The sequence below is a fragment of the Manis javanica genome, chromosome 5 (assembly GCF_040802235.1).
Source record: "Manis javanica isolate MJ-LG chromosome 5, MJ_LKY, whole genome shotgun sequence".
NCBI lineage: Eukaryota > Metazoa > Chordata > Mammalia > Pholidota > Manidae > Manis > Manis javanica.
In genome coordinates, this window is record NC_133160.1 from 168,650,989 (window position 1) to 168,675,766 (window position 24,778).

The 24,778-nt window shown below is 46.3% G+C and overlaps 1 protein-coding gene across 6 annotated transcripts in view; it reads right to left on the minus strand.

Moving 5' to 3' along the window:
- EVC2 (EvC ciliary complex subunit 2) overlaps positions 1 to 24,778 on the minus strand; it is a 135,242-nt gene that overhangs the window by 63,863 nt on the left and 46,601 nt on the right. For all 6 annotated transcript variants that reach the window (XM_036991113.2, XM_036991115.2, XM_036991104.2 and 3 more), the window contains 2 exons: positions 22,025 to 22,159; positions 18,308 to 18,447 (listed from right to left, as the gene is read on the minus strand). In XM_036991113.2, the coding sequence (XP_036847008.2) occupies positions 18,308 to 18,447; positions 22,025 to 22,159 (275 nt within the window). The remainder of the gene's footprint in view (positions 1 to 18,307; positions 18,448 to 22,024; positions 22,160 to 24,778) is intronic.

The window sequence follows — 24,778 nt, forward strand, 5'->3', positions numbered from 1 at the left end:
CTCCCAACAGTCGAGATGTTTCCTCTTGTCTCTAAGAATCCCCTAAGAGGATGCATGCACGTCGTGGTCTAGAGGGGTGGCTTGGAGAAGGTGGGATGCTGAGTCACAAAGTCTCAGCAAACCCCATGCAGATCACTGGCACATAGTGGAGGTGGGGTTCAGTAAGGGCGGTGACAGGGAAGCCAGCGTGCGTGTCTTACTGGGCTGGCCTCATTCGCGGGCGAGCTGTTTCTCCGTGTTGATGGTGGGCACCTTGGGGACCCTGCCTTTTCTCTCACTTCCTCTCCAGCACCTCACTAGCTCGGCGCCAGCCGCTCAGCAGGAGCTCTGCAAACACTCACTGAAAGAAGAATGTATTTGTTGCACACAGGGGCCCTCGAGGAAAGCTTCGCTTTGCTGGGAAGATGACAGAGAGGTTACCAGGGAAACCAGGTGGGCGGTGCCACCGCTCTGCTCTGCAGCGGTCCCCATTATGGCCCCCATGGAATCCAGCTCTGGTTCGGCGGGCACTGCCGGGAACCCAGTGCCTCACAGGAGCCCCACCACGGGGCAGTGTGAGGACGGGGCTGCTTTCCACCCCGACTGGCCTGTGCAGCAAGGACGCTCCGCGAGTCGCTTGGTGCGTTAGGGGAACTCTGTCATCCATCCTTCTGTAAATACAGGAAGAGCCTGGACATGGGTTATCTGAATAACCCGTGGGCCAGGGCTGGAGGGGTATTCGGGGTCTGGGTGCCCTCCTTAAGAGACGAAGGGCCCTTCCCCAACACCCTCCTGAAGACCCTCTGCACCTGTGGGCACAGCAGGCCCTCTCACACCCGCAGGCCCACACACACAGGTTCCCTCTGCTGAGAAACCCCCCACTCACTTCCTGGAGATGTCCCAAAGACCCTTCAAGGCGCAGTGCAAATTCCAGCCCCTCATTCTTTCACAGGACACCTCCTGGTGCTCTCCTAGTGCCACCGGACCGGTTTCACCCGAGGGCTTGGGGTGTAACGTGGAAACGGACACACACTTAGCATGGTGAGGCCCCGGTGGGTGGGGGCCCAAAGTAGGGAGCACGTGACTCTTGTTTGTATCCCTACAATGCTGGACAGAGCCTGGCATATACTAGGTGCTCAATCAATACAGGAAGAAAAAACGCAAGAGCGCGGGGAGGGGTGGGGGGAAAGTACCTTTAAAGTAGTTTGGAACTTGGGAAGAAAAGAGAGGGGCATTATTTATTGGCCTCTGAAGGCCACCACCACCCGACGAGAAGCTCAGTGGGATATTGGGCCACAGGTCATGAAGCAAATTTATTCAATGCCACAGTATTTCCTGAGCCCTGCCACGTGCACAGAACCACAGTGGGACGTGATCCGTTCACACCCAGGGAAGAGGACAGCACCCGGGCCCCGGAAAGAGCAGCGCCTGTGGAAAAGGCCCCTTCCTGAGCTTCCTCTTGCCCAGGCTGAGATGAATCCCCGTCAGACGGTCTGCAGACAGCGAGGAAGCACCCGAGGGCCCCCACCCTGGCGAAAGAAGGCTCGGGTGTGAGCCCCAACCAACCACTTACTAATGGAGAGCTGGCCATTTCCAAGGGCTCCTGTCTGAAAAGAACCCTCAGGAACATTCCAGAAACAATTCTATGGCCCACTTCATTGAACCCTGCACCCCGAAGTCTCCCCTCAAGTCTCCACCTGTCCTCCCCAGCCTCTTCAGATTTTCTGGTCGTTTAATGGAAAAGCAGCCACCCAAAGAGATCAGGTCCTGATCCCTGGAATCTGTAAACTGCAGCCTTGTAACAAAAAAGGCCTCTGCAGATGTAATGACGTGAAGGACAGAGGAAAGTTATTCCTGGATTATCTGGTGGGTCCTAAATCCAATCACGAGCGTCTTCCTAAAACATAGGCAGAGGGAGATTGGACACAAACAGAGGAGGAGCCCCGTGGGGGCCAGGCTGATGCGGCCGCCAGCCAAGGGCTGTGGGCAGGCAGCCCCAGAGGCAGGAAGGTCAGCAAGGGCTCTCCCCTAAGTATCCGAGGGGATTCAGCCCCGCTGACACTTCCACTTTAGCCCAGTGACACTGGCTTTGGACGTCTGGCCTCCAGAACTATACAAGAATAGATTGTCTGGAGCCACCCAGCTTGTGGCCCTTTGTCACACAGCCTACCCCTCCCTGTCTCTCTCCTGCTCACCAAGAAAAGCCCTTGTCATGCAGGGCATGGGGCCAGCTACTGCCCTAGCACCCCATGAGGTGGCCACGGCTGTCCCTTTTATAGATAAGGCAGTTAGAGTCACCCAACAGTAAGTGGCAGTGCTGGGACTCAAACTATGCAGTCTTGTCCTCGGCCACCATCTGATCTTCAGCCGTCTCTGAACCTCCACGCAGAGCAGAGCGGGAGGGGGTCCCTCATCCGGGCAGGCTGGGCACTCTGGCCTCAAACGAGCACCCTCCTGCCCGGCAATTCTTTTGGGTCTCACTAATGAGCCATTTCCGCACCCTGGCGGGACAATTCCTTACTGGTCTATGGTTTTACCCTCTACCGCCCCATGTCCTCACTTTGTACTCCATCAAGAAGTGTCAGACAGGAGTGTGTTCACACCTCCATGCACACACCTCACGCCCCTACATGTGGTCTGGGCCTTCCTTCCCAAGGTGCTTCCGCAGGGGCCTGGCTCTCACCCTGCCTCCCTAGTGCCCTCTCTTCTGCACTAGTCCCTGGTTCCTCCTGCACCATTGCTCATTCCTTCCCTGTACCAGATCACCCCCACCAGAGGGCTCAGATACTCTGGGGTCACTGCAAACATCCTCTCGGGGCCCCTGAAGCTACTGCTCCGTACCTCCACTCCCCTTCACAGCAAAGAGCCCTGAAAAGAGTGGTCTATTTATAGTCACCGTTCTGCACACCCTGTTCCTGCTTTCTGCCCCAACCCTTGCCCAAACCTGCTCTTGTCATCAGTGACATTTTGCTAGCAAAAAGCAAGCTGCTTCTCAGTCCTCTCTGGACTCATGGTTGGCCATCTTGCTCTTCCAGGCCCCCTCTGCCCTGGGCTTTCCTGACCTCGGTCTCCTAGTTTCCTCCTGCTTCTCTGACCTCTAAGTGTTGGGACCCCCTCAGGCTCATCCTGGCTGCCCTTCCCGATCTGTCCTCTCTCCACGGGTTCCTCTCACTGACCACCCCCAGTCCGACTTCATCTCAGATCAGACCTGTGGCCCCGACGGCCCTCGGACATCTCCATCGGGGTATCAAAAGCATCTTTAAGCCTCTGAGTCCACAAACAAGTCCCGATCTTTTCCTCAAAGCCCACTCCTCCCCTCTTTCCTCATCTTGAGCAACAGTACCACAATCTCCCCACCACTCAGCCTGGAACATACACCGTCCCTCACGGTTTTTCCCTGAAACCCCTGCCCTCCCAGCCCATCAGCACGATTCTCTCTCATTCATCCTGGATCCCACAGATACAGATGGAGCCGGCAAGATGGAAGCCAGACAGATCGAGGTCCTGGGGGTCCTCCCGAGAAACTGGCCCGACAGGACGGACGGGAGGCAGTGGAAATGGCTCTGAGCAGACGGCAAAGAGCCTGTGGCGCCCAGTGGAATGTGACTCTACAGGGGTGTCCCAGCGGCGGCTGGGTGTCCTCAGGGACTCTGGGCACCTGTGAGGCCAGGTCACATCTGGGAACACGCCATGCTATCTTCCACTTTGAGTAACATTGAACCTTCCCATGATCTTCGCTATCACATTACCCAAAGAGCCTTGAATTTTCCTGCCGGCAACTCCATCCAGCACATCACAGTAGTGTCACATCAACCTCACAAGCACCTACTGTGTGCCACACATTGTTGGAGGCACTGGGGAGAAACCAGTAAACAGGACTGAAAGACTCCACCCCTGTGAACTTACTATCTAGATGGGGAAGACAGAACACAGCAACGCTAAAAAAAAATAAAAACAAAAGTAAAAATAAGGTGGCTTCCAAAAGCCTGTGTGACATGAAGCAAATCAGGGTCTTCGTGTAAACAGCGGAGGTGGTGCTGTCCTAGTCACACTTCCTGCCGGCCTGGCCTGACCCTTTAGTCCACCTCCACATGCTCCTGTCGCCCTGGCATGCCCTTTTCCAGATCCCCCAACACCTGTGTCCCTTCATGGGCTCCCCCAATGGAGTGCCAGTTCACTGAACCTCCCTTTGAGGGACCTCCCAGGGTCCCCAGGGCTAATGCGAGCCTGCCTACTACTTACTGGGGCCGGGGCTCCTGCAGCCCTTGCCCCAGGGTGCAGATACGTCTTCATGGATGGATTTGTTTGTATTCTGCTTGTGTGAGCTCCAGCCAGGACCTACCACAGTGCCTGGCACAGGACAGGCCCTCAGCAAGCATCTGTTGGAATAATCCATTTTTGTCAGTTATTGCATTCATGAATAGACAACCCATAAAATAACGAATGAACAAAAGAAACTTGGACAAGTTGTTCAACTTCCCTGGGCTTCAGGGTTTTAGGGATGAGGAACAAAATCCTATCTCTGCAGCATGTAGAATAAAAAGGATGGTAGTTGTAAGAAACGTATCATACGGTTGGCACATAAAAACCACTCAATACGCGTACTTAAAACCCTCACTGTAACAAATACCTGTTGAACCTGCTTCGTACAAAACATAATTCTGAGACGGTTCAGAAGATGATCGAGGTTGCATCAAAAGATGGTGACAAGTTTCCTTCTAGTAACGGGAAATAAACACAAGCCCGGACTTTTTATCTTTTGTCTTTGCTTCTTTGAAAATATCTGATTTCAGTCTTTTTTTAAAAAAAGCTATTATGTCAACAGAGCAGTGGATCTGAAAGCACAAAGGCCTGGGCCCAAATCCATTAGCACTTTTGTGACCTGGGGCAGAATCAACAAACTATTCTGAGCACCAGCTTCCTTGTGAGTTGCTGTGAGAATTATCTGAGATCACGGGAGAGATGCGCGGGCAGTGGTCGGGGCCAGAGCAAGGCCCTGTCAGTGTGGGCACTCTGTGCCTTTAGAAGCTTCTGGGACCAGCCACGCCCTCCTCCTCCTTCCTCCTGTGCCAATGCACCTGGGGCTGAGCCCCCTCCATTATGACAAGAGTCAAGGAGCCTGACAAAAATCAAAGGAAATATCCCTTCCTCAGATCCTCTCTGCAAGAGGCAGCTTATGAATAAACAATGTAAAAGATAACCAAGTAAACTAAAGAAATGCTCTTTGTCAGAAGTAAATCAGCAAAAGAGAGCAAAACTATGGCTCTGATGGGCCTTGGAAATGAGGTGGCAATCAAGTCATCTAATGGTATATTTAGAATCCCAGCTAAAAGCTCATGCAAGAATTACAAATGGGATAAACTATTTGCTAGAGAAAGAAGCTATTTTTAGTGGAGAGACTATCACAGATTTCCATGCATACTAAATGCTGACATTCTGAGCGACATTTTCTTCCAGGGAGCTCCTAAGCCTGATATAAGTCAAGATGGAAAGATTAAAAGTAACTGACAAGGCTACGATTAAAAAAAAACCACCAGGTCCCTCCGACGACCAGCCTGCCACATTCCCAAAATGAGATTGGTGTTCAATAAGTATTGAATGTCGGCATGTGGAGAGAGAACGGAAAGCGGAGAGGGGAGGGAGGAATAATGAATTCGGGTCTCAAGACGCGCCCCAAGTCATGCCTGATAATCAATGTTCAACACTCTTCCGGTAAAATAAGATCGGCTCCCAAGGAGAAACAAATATTTAAATTCCAGAGTTACTAGGTGATTTACAGGAATATAACATCCCGGTAGACCTCAGCGTCCCTCCTGCATTCACACACCAGGCCCAGCACACTGCAGTGGTGGCCACGCTGCCACAGAATGTAGGGATAAAAGAAGCCTGTGCTTCTTACACGCCATCGCTTCTTGACTCAAAAGCAAAGACAGGATGACTAACGCTTTTCGGTTTGGTAGTACTAATTACTCTGCTAAGAAGGTTAAACAGTACTACTTACTTGCAAATTAAATATGCAGGTGTTGATCACACAAACCAAATCATTTTGCTCTACTTCCCATTTTCATGTTTCGGAAGAAAAGACGTTCGCTAGGAAATATTTTGATAATCACCTGCTTATACCACTTAATGTAATTAGAGACATTTATGCATCTCTGCCAGTAACCAGATCCTTTCCTTCCCACGGCCCACCCATTCCTCGTCATGTGGCAAATTTTAATTAGTCTCTCTTGGCATTCTGATTAGGAAAATTAAGCTAAAGTGAAAGATCACTTCTGAACAGCGGCACAAAGTTCCGTTAGCCAAGCCGCCCGTGCAGGAGCAGAGATGGACGAACAAGGCATGATGCCCGGCGCGGGGCAAGGTCAGCCCTACACTCACGGAGCTGAAGGTCTGCAGGGGACGAGGACAGTCCGCTGGGAAGGTGCACCCTGTCACACAGGATGAAAGTCCCTCTCAGCCTAGAACACCCACTCGGCTCACAGGGTGCCATGAGTCAGACGCACAGGGCTCTTCTCGCAGGCCAGTAGGAGTCAGGCCTACGTAAGAGGACGCCATGCCCTCTGTCTCTGGCTCTATATTGGGTCCATCTCTATTTGCCACAGGACATTGTTTCCAGGTTCCGGGGAAATAGGATCAGAGAGAGCTACTCAATTTTGCTTCCAAGCTCTCCCATTTCAGCTGCTGTTTGCAGTGCTTTTGAGAAAGACCCAAAAGTACTGATCATCTTGAACCTTCTCATTAGAATCTGTTCATCTCCGTTCAAATCAGACCCAGGTTTAGAGGCAACATGAGGGCAAGGACTCTCTGCCATATGTCTGGCCCATATCATTAACATCTGTGGTATCCCAATGTAGTAGTCCATGGTTTCCCCAGGAAAGAGAGGAGAAAACTGAGGCTCAGAGAATATTGGTAAAATATAATATGCCCGGGATTCAACTGAGAGTGATCAGTCCTGTATCCCCCCTTACCAGATGTGTGACTACGGATAAACCTCTTTACCTACCTGAGCACCCATGTGCTCAGGGGCCTTACTGTTCTTGGCTATTCTGCGCCGGGTCTGTTTCCGTGTCCATCTGCCCCACAGGCTGCCTGTGCTGGCAGGGGCTTGTCTGGTTCGTCACCTAGAATATGGTTACACAGGGATGGGTTCTGGTTCTATTAAGGGTTGTTTAGGCAATTTGGACAAACTACCCCACCAAAAAATCAGTTGGAGAGCATCTGAGAAGTAGCAAGGAGTGAGAAAAATATGAGGTTAAGATCTAGGAAAACAAAGGAATTCACAGGGGGGAGTTCCACATTTGGGGCCACTCTTTTCCTGAGGGTATTTGCTAATCCGAGAAGAGGCAGCCCAGAGGCTGCTACATTCAGCAGAATTTTCAAAAAATTTGTGCAACCAGGGAGATGAAAACTGCACTCTGGAGAGTCCAAGGACAGGTTACCCTGATAAGAATCCCCTGGCCTTTCAGCTGGTACAAACACCTCAGAAGTAAAGATATACCAGAAATAGACTGGAATTGGAAGGAACTGAAGCCCCACTTTGAATGATTTCAATCTCAATTAGATTGAGATAATCCATACTCACACCCCTGCCTGCCTGGGAGAAAATAACATCAGCTTAGTACTCAACTGTCTTCTCAGTTTTTACATGCAATGTCTGCCATGTCTGGCATGGGGCCAGACGGCCTGGGATTAAAACCTGGCTCTCTCATTTGCTAGTGTGTGGCCTGGGGCAAGCTCCTCAACCTCTCAAATGCTCCCCCACGAGATGGTAAAGACAGCAATATGTGGTCCTGGGGTAGTTAAGGTACTGTGACAGTGTTTATTAAGTTCTTAGAAGCGTATCTGGCTCTGCATTTGATTGTACATAAGTGGCACATTATAAGTATTTGCTATATAAATAAAAAGAACAGGGGGGTGGAGCCAGGATGGCGGCGTGAGTAGAGCAGTGGAAATCTCCTTCCAAAACCACATATATCTATGAAAATATAACAAAGACAACTCTTCCTAAAAGAGAGACCAGAGGACACAGGACAACATCCAGACCACATCCACACCTGCGAGAACCCAGCGCCTCGCGAAGGGGGTAAGATACAACCCCGGCACGGTGGGACCCGAGCTCCCCTCCCCCCAGCTCCCGGCGGGAGGAGAGGAGTCAGCAGGGAGCGGGAGGGAGCCCAGGACTGCTGAACACCCAGCCCCAGCCATCCAGACCAGGGCGCAGACACAGTGCATGCGAGGGGGCCCTGGATACTAGGGAAACAGGGCAGGACTGGTGAGCGGGTACCGGAGGCCAGCGCCGGAGCACAAAAGGAAAGCGAGCGGCCATCTTTTTCTTTCTTTCTTTTTTTTTGTTCTTTTGTTTTGGCGACTGCTTTTTGGGAGCCTTAAAGGGACAGAGACCCCAATACTAGGGAAACACGGCAGCAAGACCGGCGAGCGGGTAACGGAGGCCAGCGCCGGAGAACAAAAGAAAAGCAAACAGCCATTTTTGTTGTTGTTGTTTTGTTGTGGTGAGTGCTTTTTGGAAGTCTTAAAGGGACAGGGACCCCAATACTAGGGAAACACGGCAGCAAGACTGGTGAGCGGGTATCGGAGGCCAGCGCCGGAGAACAAAAGAAAATTGAGCAGCCATTTTTTGTTGTTCTCGTTTTGTTTTGGCAAGTGCTTTTTGGACGTCTTAAAGGGACAGGGTGGGACTCTTAGTCCAGAGGTAGGGAATCCAGGGATCTCTGGACACTCTAAACCTCTGGGCAGCAGGGAGCACGGAGGCCCCTTACAGAGATGAATAGCCTCCCAGCTGCTCCCCTCCAATGCAACTCCACCACTTTGGAGCAGCAGCCTGAGCCAGGCCACGCCCAGTGTAACAGCGGAGATGAACTCCATAGCAGCTGGGCAGGAAGCAGAAGCCCTGTCTGCACGCAGCTGCCCAGCACAACCCACTAGAGGTCGCTACTCTCCCAGGAGAGGAAGGCCACAAACCAACAAAAAGGGAAGTTCCAGCCGTCACTCGTTCCAGCTCTGCAAACTATCACCATGAAAAGACAAAATTACAGGCAAACCAAGATCACAGAGACACCAGAGAAGGAGACAGACCTAACCAGTCTTCCTGACAAAGAATTCAAAATAAAAATCATAAACATGCTGACAGAGATGCAGAGAAATACGCGAAAGAAATGGGATGAAGTCCGGAGTGAGATCACAGATGCCAGAAAGGAGATCACAGAAATGAAACAAACTCTGGAAGTATTTATAAGCAGAATGGATAAGATGCAAGAGGCCATTGATGGAATTGAAACCAGAGAACAGGAACGCATAGAAGCTGACATAGAAAGAGATAAAAGGATCTCCAGGAATGAAACAATATTAAGAGAACTGTGTGACCAATCCAAAAGAAACAATATCCACATTATAGGGGTACCAGAAGAAGGAGAGGAAAAGGGATGGAAAGTATCTTGGAAGAAATAATTGCTGAAAACTTCCCCAAACTGGGGGAGGAAATAATTGAACAGACCACGGAAATACACAGAACCCCCCAACAGAAAGGATCCAAGGAGGACAACACCAAGACACATAATAATTAAAATGGCAAAGATCAAGGACAAGGAAACAGTTTTAAAGGCAGCTAGAGAGAAAAAGGTCACCTATAAAGGAAAACCCATCAGGCTAACATCAGACTTCTCAACAAAAACCCTACAGGCCAGAAGAGAATGGCATGATATATTTAATGCAATGAAACAGAAGGGCCTTGAACCAAGGATACTGTATCCAGCACGACTATCATGTAAATATGATGGCGGGATTAAACAATTCCAAGACGAGCAAAAGCTGAGGGAATTTGCTTCCCACAAACCACCTCTACAGGGCATCCTACAGGGACTGCTCTAGATGGGAGCACTCCTAAAAAGAGCACAGAACAAAACACCCAACACCCATGAAGAATGGAGGAGGAGGAATAAGAAGGGAGAGAAGAAAAGAATCTCCAGACAGTGTATATAACAGCTCAATAAGTGAGCTAAGTTAGGCGGTAAGATACTAAAGAGGCTAACCTTGAACCTTTGGTAACCATGAATTTAAAACCTGCAATGGCAATGAGTACATATCTTTCAATAGTCACCCTAAATGTAAATGGACTGAATGCACCAATCAAAAGACACAGAGTAATAGAATGGATAAAAAAGCAAGACCCATCTATATGCTGCTTACAAGAAACTCACCTCAAACCCTACAGACTAAAAGTCAAGGGATGGAAAAACATATTTCAGGCAAACAACAGCGAGAAGAAAGCAGGGGTTGCAGTACTAATATCAGACAAAATAGACTTCAAAATAAAGAAAGTAACAAGAGATAAAGAAGGACACTACATAATGATAAAGGGCTCAGTCCAACAAGAGGATATAACCATTCTAAATATATATGCACCCAACACAGGAGCACCAGCATATGTGAAACAAATACTAACAGAACTAAAGGGGGAAATAGACTGCAATACATTCATTTTAGGAGACTTCAACACACCACTCACCCCAAAAGATACATCCACTGGGCAGAAAATAAGTAAGGACACAGAAGCACTGAACAACACACTAGAACAGATGGACCTAATACACATCTATAGAACTCTACATCCAAAAGCAACAGGCTATGCATTCTTCTCAAGTGCACATGGAACATTCTCCAGAATAGACCACATACTAGCTCACAAAAAGAGCCTCAGCAAAATCCAACATATTGAAATTCTACCAACCAATTTTTCAGACCACAAAGGTATGAAACAAGAAATAAATTCTACAAAGAAAACAAAAAGGCTCACAAACACATGGAGGCTTAACAACATGCTTCTAAATAATCAATGGATAAATGAACAAATCAAAATAGAGATCAAGGAATATATAGAAACAAATGACAACAACAACACAAAGCCCCAACTTCTGTGGGATGCAGCGAAAGCAGTCTTAAGAGGAAAGTATATAGCAATCCAGGCACACTTGAAGAAGGAAAAACAATCCCAAATGAATAGTCTAACATCACAATTATGAAAATTGGAAAAAGAAGAACAAATGAGGCCTAGAGTCAGCAGAAGGAGAGACATAATAAAGATCAGAGAAGAAATAAATAAATTGAGAAGAGTAAAACAATAGCAAAAATCAATGAAACCAAGAGCTGGTTCTTTGAGAAAATAAAATAGATAAGCCTCTAGCCAAACTTATTAAGAGAAAAAGAGAGTCAACACAAATCAACAGAATCAGAAATGAGAATGGAAAAATCATGACAGACTCCACAGAAATACAAAGAATTATTCAAGACTACTATGAAAACCTATATGCCAACAAGCTGGAAAGCATAGAAGAAATGGACAACTTCCTAGAAAAATACAACCTGCCAAGACTGACGAAGGAAGAAACACAAAAGTTAAACAAACCAATTACGAGCAAAGAAATTGAAACGGTAATGAAAAAACTATGTAAGAACAAAGCACCCGGGCCAGACGGATTTACCTCGGAATTTTATCAGACACACAGAGAAGACATAATACCCATTCTCCTTAAAGTGTTCCAAAAAATAGAAGAGGAGGGAATACTCCCAAACTCATTCTACGAAGCCAACATTACCCTAATACCAAAACCAGGCAAAGACACCACCACAAAAGAAAATTACAGACCAATATCCCTGATGAATGTAGATGCAAAAATACTTAATAAAATATTAGCAAACTGAATTCAAAAGTATATCAAAAGGATCATACACCATGACCAAGTGGGATTCATCCCAGGGATGCAAGGATGGTACAACATTCGAAAATCCATCAACATCATCCACCACATCAACAAAAAGAAAGACAAAAACCACATGATCATCTCCATAGATGCTGAGAAAGCACTTGACAAAATTCAACATCCATTCATGATAAAAACTCTCAGCAAAATGGGAATAGAGGGCAAGTACCTCAACATAATAAAGGCCATATATCATAAACCCACAGCCAACATTATACTGAACAGCAAGAAGCTGAAAGCACTTCCTCTGAGATCGGGAACGAGACAGGGATGCCCACTCTCCCCACTGTTATTTAACATAGCACTGGAGGTCCTAGCCAAGGCAATCAGACAAAACAAAGAAATACAAGGAATCCAGATTGGTAAAGAAGTTAAACTGTCACTATTTGCAGATGACATGATATTGTACATAAAAAACCCCAAAGACTCCACTCCAAAACTACTAGAACTGATATCAGAATACAGCAAAGTTGCAGGATACAAAATTAGCACACAGAAATCGGTAGCTTTCCTATACACTAACAATGAACCAATAGAAAGAGAACTCAGGAAAACAATTCCATTTACAATTGCATCAAAAAGAATAAAATACCTAGGAATAAATCTAACCAAAGAAGTGAATGACCTATACTCTGAAAACTACAAATCACTCTTAAGAGAAATTAAAGGGGACACTAACAAATGGAAACTCATCCCATGCTCGTGGATAGGAAGAATCAATATTGTCAAAATGGCCATCCTGCCCAAAGCAATATACAGATTTGATGCAATCCCTACCAAATTAACAGCAACATTCTTCAATGGACTGGAACAAATAATTCAAAAATTCATATGGAAACACCAAAGACCCCGAATAGCCAAAGCAATCCTGAGAAAGAAGAATAAAGTAGGGGGGATCTCACTCCCCAACTTCAAGCTCTACTACAAAGCCATAGTAATCAAGACAATTTGGTAATGGCACAAGAACAGAGCCACAGACCAGTGGAACAGATTAGAGACTCCAGAAATTAACCCAAACATATATGGTCAATTAATATTTGACAAAGGAGCCATGGACATACAATGGGGAAATGACAGTCTCTTCAACAGATGGTGCTGGCAAAACTGGACAGCTACATGTAGGAGAATGAAACTGGACCTTTGTCTAACCCCATATACAAAGGTAAACTCAAAATGGATCAAAGACCTGAATGTAAGTCATGAAACCATTAAACTCTTGGAAAAAAACATAGGTAAAAACCTCTTAGACATAAACATGAGTGACCTCTTCTTGAACATATCTCCCCGGGCAAGGAAAAAAACAGCAAAAATGAGCAAGTGGGACTACATTAAGCTGAAAAGTTTCTGTACAGCAAAAGACACCATCAATAGAACAAAAAGGAACCCTACAGTATGGGAGAATTTATTTGTAAATGACACATCCGAGAAAGGCTTGATGTCCAAAATATATAAAGAGCTCACATGCCTCAACAAACAAAAATCAAATAATCCAATTAAAAAATGGGCAGAGGAACTGAACAGACAGTTCTCCAGAAAAGAAATACAGATGGCCAACAGACACATGAAAAGATGCTCCACATCGCTAATTATCAGAGAAATGCAAATTAAAACTACAATGAGGTATCACCTCACACCAGTAAGGATGGCTGCCATCCAAAAGACAAACAACAACAAATGTTGGCGAGGCTGTGGAGAAAGAGGAACCCTCCTACACTGCTGGTGGGAATGTAAATTAGTTCAACCATTGTGGAAAGCAGTATGGAGGTTCCTCAAAATGCTCAAAACAGACTTACCATTTGACCCAGGAATTCCACTCCTAGGAATTTACCCTAAGAACGCAGCAATCAAGTCTGAGAAAGACAGATGCACCCCTATGTTTATCGCAGCACTATTTACAATAGCCAAGAATTGGAACCAACCTAAATGTCCATCAGTAGATGAATGGATAAAGAAGATGTGGTACATATACACAATGGAATACTACTCAGCCATAAGAAGAGGGCAAATCCTACCATTTGCAGCAACATGGATGGACCTGGAGGGTATTATGCTCAGTGAAATAAGCCAAGCAGAGAAAGAGAAATACCAAATGATTTCACTCATCTGTGGAGTATAAGAACAAAGGAAAAACTGAAGGAACAAAACAGCAGCGGAATCACAGAACCCAAGGATGGACTAACAGGTATCAAAGGGAAAGGGACTGGGGAGGATGGGTGGGTAGGGAGGGATAAGGAGGGGGGAAGAAGAAGGAGGGCATTAAGATTAGCATGCATGGGGTGTGGTGGGAGAAAGGGGAGGGCTGTACAACACAGAGAAGACAAGTAGTGATTCTACAACATTTTGCTTTGCTGATGGACGGTGACTGTAAAGAGGTTTATAGGGGGGACCTGGTATAGGGGAGAGCCTAGTAAACATGATATTCTTCATGTAAGTGTAGTTTAAAGATAACAAAAAAAAAAGAAAGAAAGAAAGGAATGGGGGATTACTCTCTGATAGGATAAAACTAACTGTAAATCAATGATTAATGCATGCTTTAAATATCCTTAATTTTGACCACTTAAAGGGTGTCAGAGGATCGCCTATGTAGGTACACTTTTCTGATAATATTCCTTTCTCTACACAATGGTGTAAAGGGCATATCAAAGTGTGGGCAAAGGGTCTGTTTGTGTTTATACAGAGGATCAAAGCCTAATTTGCCTACACTGTCTGGAAGAGACATACTAGAAGATGATCATCAAAAAACCTCAACAAAGATCCAGGTGATGCTGCATGAGGAAGACTTCAGCACTCTCTGGAAGAGACATACTAGAAGATGATCATCAAAAAACCTCAACAAAGATCCAGGTGATGCTGCAGGTGTAGCTGTATTTATCTCACCGGTTCCTGGACTTACCATTGGAATGAAGGAGATATCTAAGCTGCCCTGTGCTTTCAGTAAAACAACAAATTTGACTGGATGTATACTGTTGGAACTCAACCAAGAATTAGGAGAAGTGCAAGTTGTAGTGCTCCAAAATCTTACAACTACAGACTATCTACTGTTAAAAGAACATATGGGATGTGAACAGTTCCCAGGAATGGGTTGTTTTAATTTGTCTGATTTCTCTCAGACTGTTCAAGTACAGTTGGACAATATCCATCATAGCATAGACAAATTTTCACAAATGCCTAGGGTGCCTAACTGGTTTTCTTGGCTTCACTGGAGATGGCTGGTAACTATAGATCTGCTTTGGTTATGTAACTGTATTCCTATAATGTTAATGTGTGTGTGCAATTTAATTAGTAGTTTAAAACCTATACATGCTTAAGTTACTCTACAAGAAGATATGTCAAAGAAATAATCAATCTTCCCGTGTTTTCTTCCGTCTGCTACCTCTATAGCTTTTCTTCTTCCTTCCTAATTACAACCCTTAAATAGAATTCGTGCCTCATATCAAATTCACTGATTATCATAACTCCTCCAAGTGGTAAAGATACCTCAAGACAAATGCTGGGCATAGAAGCCACAGGGAATAAATCTGCAAAGAAGTAAAAAGCTAACCTTTTCAAACAATATGGCTTCTCTCTCACTTACCAACTTTACATTTCCCTGTATGGCCCCGGAAGATGACTGGTTAGCCAGAGACGGGTAAGATTCCTCAAGGGAGGAACAACCTAAGACAGGCACAGTTGCAGGGGGGCCATCAGGTGAGAAATTGGGGATCAACAGAGGTGAGGCTCAGAACCTCACCTCCCCTGTTTTGAGAGAAATCTTCTGCATCTGTGGATGTATTATTGCCCTTGTCTAGCTTGGATTAACACACAGTCTACAGGCACACACCTGATCATCTACAATTGCTCTCCTACAACACTAAACTATGTTTTCTACCTTTATCTTGCATCTACCTACCACTTCAGCATTTTATTAAAAATAAAAATAATAATAATAATAAAGGGAGAAATGTGGGATCCACAGATAAATCAAGTATAAAAATCAAACAAATATTCATATTTGACCTGATTGTTTATAGTTCATAATGCGTGATCAAAACTGAAAGTTTCTGTGATGACTGCCCTTGTACTGTTCACCATGTAAGAACTTATTCACTATGTAAGAATTTGTTCACCATGTAAGAACTTGTTCGTTATGCTTCAGAAGATTGGAGACTGACGAGAATTAGGCTGGGGGTGGATTAATGATTGTGCAATGAGCATTGACTCCCCTATACAGAATTTTATTGTTGTTAACAACCATTTGATCAATAAATATGAGAGATGCCCTCTCAAAAAAAAAAAAAAAGACAAATTGTAAATGTACCCATATAGACACTGTGAAGCTCAAAAGCACAAGTGAAATGAAAATTTAACTAGAATGTTTTAACAGTGACTTGAGCCCAGAGAGGGGAGAGTCAATATATTTAAAGGCTAAATCAATTGTAGTAATTCAATCTATGGAGCAGAAATTCAAAAAAAGTTTGAAGAAAAATGGAAAAGAGCTAAATAGACCAGTGGCATGCCGCCCACTGTACCAACACACGCACACGGGAGTGTCAGAGGGAGAGGAGAGGGAAGAACGGGGCCAAAAGCCCACACCCCAATCGAGCTGCCCTATGACCCGCCCTCCTACTACTAGTCATACGCTCCAAGATTTGAAAACAGATAAAAAACACTTGTGCACAATGGTCATAGAAAGATTATTCATGATCACCCAAAAGCAGAAAAAATATAAATATCCATCATGTGATAAATGGATAAACAACACGTGATCTATCCGTACCATGGAATATTATTCAATATTATTCAGCTGAAAAAAGAATGGAGAACTGATAATATGTGACAATATGATGAGTCTTGAAAACATCATGCTAAGTAAAAGAAGCCAAACAAAAAAAGTCCCATATTTGGTTATTGCTTTTATACGAACCATCCAGAATAGGTGAATCCATACAGACCAAAGCGGATTAGTGGTGACTAATGGCAAGGTTCAGGGGGAATGAGGTGTTACTGCTTAGTGGGGACAGATCTCCTTTGGGGATAATGAAAATCTTTTAGAACTAGATAGATATGATGGTTGCAAAATATTATGAATAGATCAGATGTCACTTAACGGAACACTTCAATGAATTTTATGTTATGTGAGTTTCGCATCAATGAAAAAAGAGAGCCAGGGGGGCGCTTGGACATACACACAGAGAAGAACGCAATGCAGCAATGGAGGCTGAGATCGGATTGCTGCAGCCACAGGCCAAGGAATGCTGACAGCTGCATTAAGACCCAAGAGACAGGGAACCAATTCTTCTTTAAAGACTCCCGAAGGAGCAGGGCCCTTCTGACTCCTTCATTTCAGTCCAGTGCATCTGATTTCAGACTTCTGGCCTCGAGAACATGCCCTATGTCACAAATCTCAGTTGGAATGAAATTCAAATTGAGGTGATTTGGTTTTTTTTGTGAATGTGGCTTCCAGTAGATTATTTTCTTATTGTAAATTATACGTAGTCTAAAATTTACCATCTGAGCCATTTTTAAGTGTCAATGGTATTAAACACATTCACGTTGTTGTGGGTAGGTATTGTACAGTATAGAACTCCCTGAGAATCAGTATTGAAGTATGAAAGTTATGTATTATATTAGTATAGTGAATGTACATTTTGTTTATTACTGAGAGATACTGTCATGTTTATATTCTGCATGGAGATTAGAATCATTTCAAATGTGCCATCAGAAAATATGAATTAATTTTCCAAAATAAATCATACAGTTAACTTCATAAACATATATTTGAAACTTTTTAGGATTTACTTGTATTTATGATTTTTATTATTTCTAGCATTCAGTGTGTATTAGTCACCACTGAATTAGACAAAAGTAAAGATCATTAGGATTTGGAAAATAAATAAATAAAAATAAAAATAATAAATAAATAAATAAATAAAAAGAACAGAATGCAGTTCAGCAATCACATGGCCCGGTCTGGCCCCCCTCTCCGGCTGCCTCTTCCTTTATTAGTACTGTACATAACACCCCTTTATTAGTACTGTACATAACACCCCTTTATTAGTACTGTACATAACACCCCCATCCACACATCAACCACACTGAGCTACTTACCCTTCATTAAAGGTATCTTGCCCATCTCCTATCCTTGAAGCTACCTGAAAAGCCTTTCTTCCCCTAATCAACTTAGGAAACTTCTACCCATGTTTCAAAAAGTAGTTAAAATATCACCTCCTCTGGAAAGCATCTCTGTGACCCTCTCAGAGGTCATTAGTTCCTCTTCTGGGCTCAGCTACCCCGCTCTTCCCCTTAGCATGGCGCTCATCAAGCTTTTACAGTCACTTCTGCTGGTGTTTGTCTCCCCCACAAGATCAGGCAGCCTTACCGCATGAACTATGTCTTATTCATCCCTTTTCCAAAATACCAAGCATAGCAGTTGTTCCATTATGACTACCGAGAAACAAATGAATGATTAATTGAATAAATGAATGAATGAAATATACTCAGTGTTCACTGTCTTGCCACTGTAGTTAAAGCATTGGAATCTAAGGAATTATAATGGGATTTACAATTCTTACTCTTCTAACGCCTGAAGCATGCTCCCGGGGTCCTCTGAAGAGAGAATGTCAATCATCTGGTCATTCAGAGCAAGATCCTCGTTCACGCCATCGGCCGAGGTGAACTGAGGGTGCTCCAGCTTGCTCTCGTGATGCCGAACCTTCAGGAGAATTTCAGAAACAACAACTGAGTGGCTTTCTTCTGAATGTTATGTGCTAGAAAAGCCATGACGGAAGGTGTGGACCTGAAGTCAGAGAAGCTGGCTGACTCCACCACTTGGGAGCAGGGTAAACTCAGGCAAGATACTGGATTTCCCTGAGCCTCCATTTTCCCATTAAAGAAATGGGATCATGATTCCAGTAGCCCTGCACTAGGTTGTTTTGTGCACAGAATGAAACAATGAGTGCCAAGTCCTTTGCAACCTGTAAAGACCTATAGAAATTCTGCACCACTATCATCATCACCATAATAATCACCATCACCACCACCACCACCATCACCACCACCACCATCACCACCAGCATCATCACTACCACCATCACATCACCACCATGACCATCACCATCACCATCATAACACCATCACCACCACCACCACCATCACCAGCAGCATCACCACCATCACCACCACCATCACCATCATCACCACCACCACCATCACAACCACCACCATCACAACCAGCATCATCACCACCATCACCACCACCATCACAACCACCACCATCACCACCATCACCATCACCACCATAACACCATCACCACCACCACCACCATCACCAGCAGCATCACCACCATCACCACCACCATCACCATCACCATCACCATCATCACCACCATCACCATCACCACCACCATCATCACCACCACCATCACCATCACCACCATAACACCATCACCACCACCACCACCATCACCAGCAGCATCACCACCATCACCACCACCATCACCATCACCATCACCATCATCACCACCATCACCATCACCATCATCATCACCATCATCACCACCATCACCACCACCACCATCACCATCATCATCACCACCACCACCATCACCATCATCATCACCACCATCACCACCATCACCATCACCACCACCATCACCACCACCACCATCACCATCACCATCACCATCGAAATCATCATCACCACCATCACCACCAGCATGACCACCATCACCACCACCACCATCACCATCACCACCACCATCACCACCACCATCACCATCGAAATCATCATCACCACCATCACCACCAGCATCACCACCATCACCACCACCACCATCACCATCACCACCACCATCATAACACCAGCATCATCACCACCACCATCACCATCACCATAACCATCATATCACCACCATCACCACACCACCATCACCACCACCATCACCACAATCAACACCACCACCACGAGCAACATCACCTTGTACTATTGGCAGATGGACTTCAACATCACAGTTAAGTCTGTCTGGTTTCTAATTAGAATACAGAATTGTAAAATGGAAGAGACATCAATAATTAGGTCCAACCGTCTGATCGGATAGTGATGTATCTGTTTTGTCCCTAATATTAACTGTGCAGAAATGGGTGATAATGACAGCTAACATTTAAGAATTCCTGTCCCTGGGCCTCGTGTGATTATATCATAAAACTATCACAACAAAATAAGTGTTGTTCCCTCTACTTTACATATAAAGAGACTGCAGCTCAGGGAGGTAAAATGACATTACCCAAGTCCACACAGTTCATAAGGAGTCGGGCTGCTGTTTGATCCCGAGCTGATCTAACTCTGGGCGCTGTCTCCTGTTTTACAGCATTTTGTCTCACTGGTTGCCACCACACAGGCAAAAATAAAGAGAAATGTGAAGAGTTCATTCTGTGATGTAGGAAGAAAATACTTAGAGGGTCTTCAGACCGTAAATCAAATTAATACTTTGCTTTTGTCTCTGCAGTTGTGATGATCAGCTTTTAATCTCCAGGGAATGATTCCTCGTCTTTCATCAAAGCAACAGGGTAAATTTTGCTCTTCTGTGATTGATAACAGCTTTGGGAAAGGAATTAGAATGTCTGTTTATGTGGGCCATTTTTCGTTTCCTCACTTCTGCCTGCCAAGGAGATTGAGGGCTGATCTCAGTTTGAAATGACAATCCTCCGCTCTCGGAAGCTGGAACAAAATGAGCCACGGGACAGGATTTATAGCCCCCAGGGAGGGGGCCCCAGGCCAGGTCCCTGCGCTTGGCCCCTGGAAGCAAGCTATCTAACTCCATGGGCCTGCTTCCTCAGTGCAGAGCCAGGGGGAAGGGGGACAGATGTCCAAGGCACTGGACCTCTGCGTGACACTGAGTCACAGGGGCTCTGGCTCTCTGGGACCCGAGACAAATGACCCACAAGGGCACTCAGTCCCGGCAGTGCCTTCTGGAAGCAGCTCCACAGGGCTCATCTCACCCTGCGAACTGTCACCCTGTCTTCCTGCCTGTCTGTCCACTGATCGGCCAGGGGCTCATTTCTTCCTTTGCACACTTACTGAGTGCCCTGTAAGTGCCAGGCTCCATACCAGACAATGGAGACTACAGCAGACACCATCCATTTCTGCCCATGTCCCCTCACTCTGGCCACTTCAGTGCCCCATAGCCCAGATCCACCAGCCAATACCTACGCTTCCTTCCCTGAAGGCTTTTGCTGGCCCCCCATGACCCATTAGAGCCCATGACTGGGAACTAATGTCACCTTTGTCCTGGCCCTCTTGCCCCCTTGTCCTCAACTGATGACCAGTGGGACTTGCTGGATAAATACCCCAGCTCCTGCTCCCCTGAGGCAGGATGACTTTGAAGCTAGTCCTACACTGTCCCCGGAGCTCCCGCACAAGGCAGAGCCCCAGGTGCCCACGGTGGTAACTAACCGGCTGCTTTCCCTTCTGGCCCGCTTCCTGTCCCTGGGATCACTTCCACTCCAAATTACTTGCATCTGGATCCTGGTCTCAGGAACCCAGAACAAGACAGGAATTCAGGGACTGGGGAGTTCACCGACGGGCCTCACAGATTAGGGTAAGTGCCGGGGGGTCTACAGAAGCTAGTCTAGGAACCCAAAGAGAGGGCCCTACCTAGCCAGAAAGCGGTCAGGGACAACTTCCAGGGAGAGAAGGCCCAAGCTGAGTATCACAGGACGGGTCAGAACCACACTCCGAGGAGCGGGCAGAGGACTGAGGTGCATCCAGTGTGCGTGCGGAGTGCTCGGCGCTCCAGGGGGAATGCCGTTACCGGGTGGAGTGGACGCTGAGCTGTGAGGCAGGAAGGGGCAGGAGAGGGGGCAGAAACTGGGCCTCGGGGGCTTATAAGCCATTCCAAGGAGTCCAGACTTCCCCGAGGGTAAGGGAGTGAGCCCCAGAGACTTCTCAGCAGAGTGCACACTAGGACCTGACTTGGGGTGTGGCATGAACACAAAGCTGGCCGTGCAGGGGATGCTCAGCTATCCAGTTAGACTGCAGAGGTTCTCAGCTCTAGACGTTCGCCAGAATCATCCAGGGAGCTCTTAAAAATGACTAATGATGGGGACACATCCCGGACAATCTAATCAGAGTCTCTGCAGATGGGCCTGGACATGAGCGTTGGAGCACAGCTCCCCGGGGGAGTCTGACATCCACCCAGGGGTGAGGCCATCGCAGTGAGGGATACACTTCTACCTCGCATCTCCCGCCAGCCATGCTACCCTCCAGGAAGAAGACGCACAAGGACACTCACCTGACATCCGGCGAGCACGTTTCCCTTCAAACACTCGTACCGAACAAGGAAGAAAAGTGAGACCCAGGTGAGCCCGAGGGAGCCGATGAAGGCCGTGAAGAACCCTGCAGCATGAAGACCATGGTCTGGCAGAACCTACGGGGACAGGAGAGAGAGATTAGCCCGTGGTCACACTTTCCACCTTTCAAGTCAAGTTACAACTAAGTTACAGCGGAACAAGCCCTGAGTCCGTGAGATGCTACCTGGGTTTGGCCCCAGTGCTGCCACCTTCTGGCTGCCTTGCGACAGGCCCTGGACCTCCCCAGCCTGTTTCCTTACAGTGTGGCTTCCACAGAGCAAGCACATTTATAAATGTTAAACGGGACAATACTTCAAGGAACTGAGCACGGCGGCTTTCATCACAGCAGGGCCATCCGCCCCAAGCCTGCCACATCACAGGCACTCAAGAATGTGAGATTCCCAGACCAGACATGTGACAAATGTAAGGCAGCACCTGGGACCCAAGAAAAGTCCCGAGTCGGGGGCAGAGTTCTGCAGAGGCCCGAGGGACGGGTGTGCTCTGGCCCTCCCTTGATGCTGCCTGCTCCCCCTGCCCTGGAACCCTTCCCGTGCGAGGTGAGCCCACCCTGGACTTCAGGATGACGCTGGGGGACGCACATGACAGGGAAGCATCATGGTGGGAGGCAGGCCAGCTGCGGGGCACTGGAGGGGCCCGGCCGCGGACCTTAGAGCTCGTGGGCTTCACATGCCCGGTCTGCACCTCTCTCCCCCAAGGCTCCTCAGGACTCAGCCAGCCACAGCCCCGAGCATCCGGCCTTAAACAACTGCGAGAAGCCGGTGAGTTCTAGACACTCCACATTCTGCTCCACCTCCATCATTTCTTTGGCATCTAGAAAGTGATGCCAGCAGCAGCAGATGTCGTGTGGGCTGTCGGCTTGGGGCAGGCTTTGGGCAAGGCTGCACTCTCACACCTGAGCAGGCATCACAACTCCCCGGAGGGGCTCCCCCTGGGAGAATGGATTGCTGGGCCCCACCCTCTGAGTTTCTGCCTCTCTAGACCTGGGCCAGGGCCTGAGAAGTGGCATTTCTAACAAGTTCCCAGGGGATCCTGCCGTACTGCTTGTATAGGGGCCATACTCTGAGAACCTGTGGGCTGCTAAGGGTTTCACAAACATTAACTCTTGAATTCTCCCCATAACACTCTGAGCAAAATAAAGAGCTCTGGATTTCAAATCCTACAGGCCTGAAATGCATGCCTCCTGTGTCAAAACAGCTCTGATACCTTGGGAAAATGGCTTGACCTTTGGAAACCTCAGTTGTCTTGTCTGCAAAATGGGGATAAAAATACCTCACAGCATGAGGATTAAATAAAATGATAGAGAGGCACTTAGTGGAAAGCTTGCGGCATCTATTTAATCAACAAATATTTACTGGGTGTCTACCACGTACCAGGCTATAAGCTCAAAGCTAATTAGAAAGGGATCCTCTCTCCATTAACATGAGTATACTCTTTATGGGGGCAGTGACTGGGTCTGACCCAGGTCTGTTTCCTGTTCACAGGTAAGGGAGGACTCTGGACCCCCACCTGTGTGTGGTACCCATCTCTGCCCCTCACTGGGCATGTGGCATTGGGCAAATTGCTTCATCTCTCTTTGCCTCCACTCCTTCCCTTGTAAAACATACAGGAGCCCTTCAAGGATCGTACTGAGGAATAGAAGCATAGAATCAAGTCGGATGAAATTGTTGAAAGATGTCTGGCCCAAATACTTGCTCCCTAAACTTGAGTGAATCTTGCCCTGCCTTCCTTTGGGGCTTTGGAATAGAGGGCAACCCCTCTGGTACAGTAACAGAGAAGCCGTGTGGAGGCCATTAATCCATGATGCTGTCAGAAGGTGGCCTCAAAAAAGGTCTGGACTAGGACCCACACCTTGTGATCATACTTTCATCCTATGGAGTGTTTACACCAAAATGTCTATACTTGAAAATAAAAGGGAAAAAAAGCCTCTGTCCCTAACAAGAAGCCTTAACATGGCCAACACTTCAGCCAAGCAATTTCATATCTAGGATTTTCTCCTCAGGAAATAATTCAAACTATGCAGAGGGATTTACAGACAAGGTTGGTTTGATCCAGAAATATGCACAAGGATGTATTTATACATAAAGCTGTTTTACAGAGGATTACATAAAGTAACAGACATGTGTATGTATCCTAAATGCCCCATGATAGGGACAATGGTTAAATATTTTAAGCTTCTATAAATTACTCCATCCGTATAATGGGCAATAATGCAGTCATTTTATTAGAGTTAAAAAGCAGAATAATGTATGCATACTAGTGGGGGGAAGTTCTTAACAGAAGTGAAGGGTTTAAAAAGCAAAGCAAATTTCCTGGGTTACGCTCTCCTATTGACTTCTAATCCTGCTCCCAGAGGCATCTTAAACACATACTGTTTTTCGTTTCTATGGCTTAATTAACCAGAGGGCTAGTTAACTTAAATACTCTAAAAACTGTGCATGTGTCTTTATTTCTTGCTTTACCAACATTACACATTACTTGCTGAATTCCTGCTATGACAGGTATGGATTTAAGTCACAAATTTTTTACCCTACAAATTTGTAGTTTATAACCTATAAATATCCCTCCCCATATTTCCTACCAATTTTCTTGGTTATTTTTCATTTTTCCATTAGTACCTTTGTAACTGTAAATTAAGAAGTGAACTTCAGTATTTGCAGCGGTTAAGTTTGCAGAGT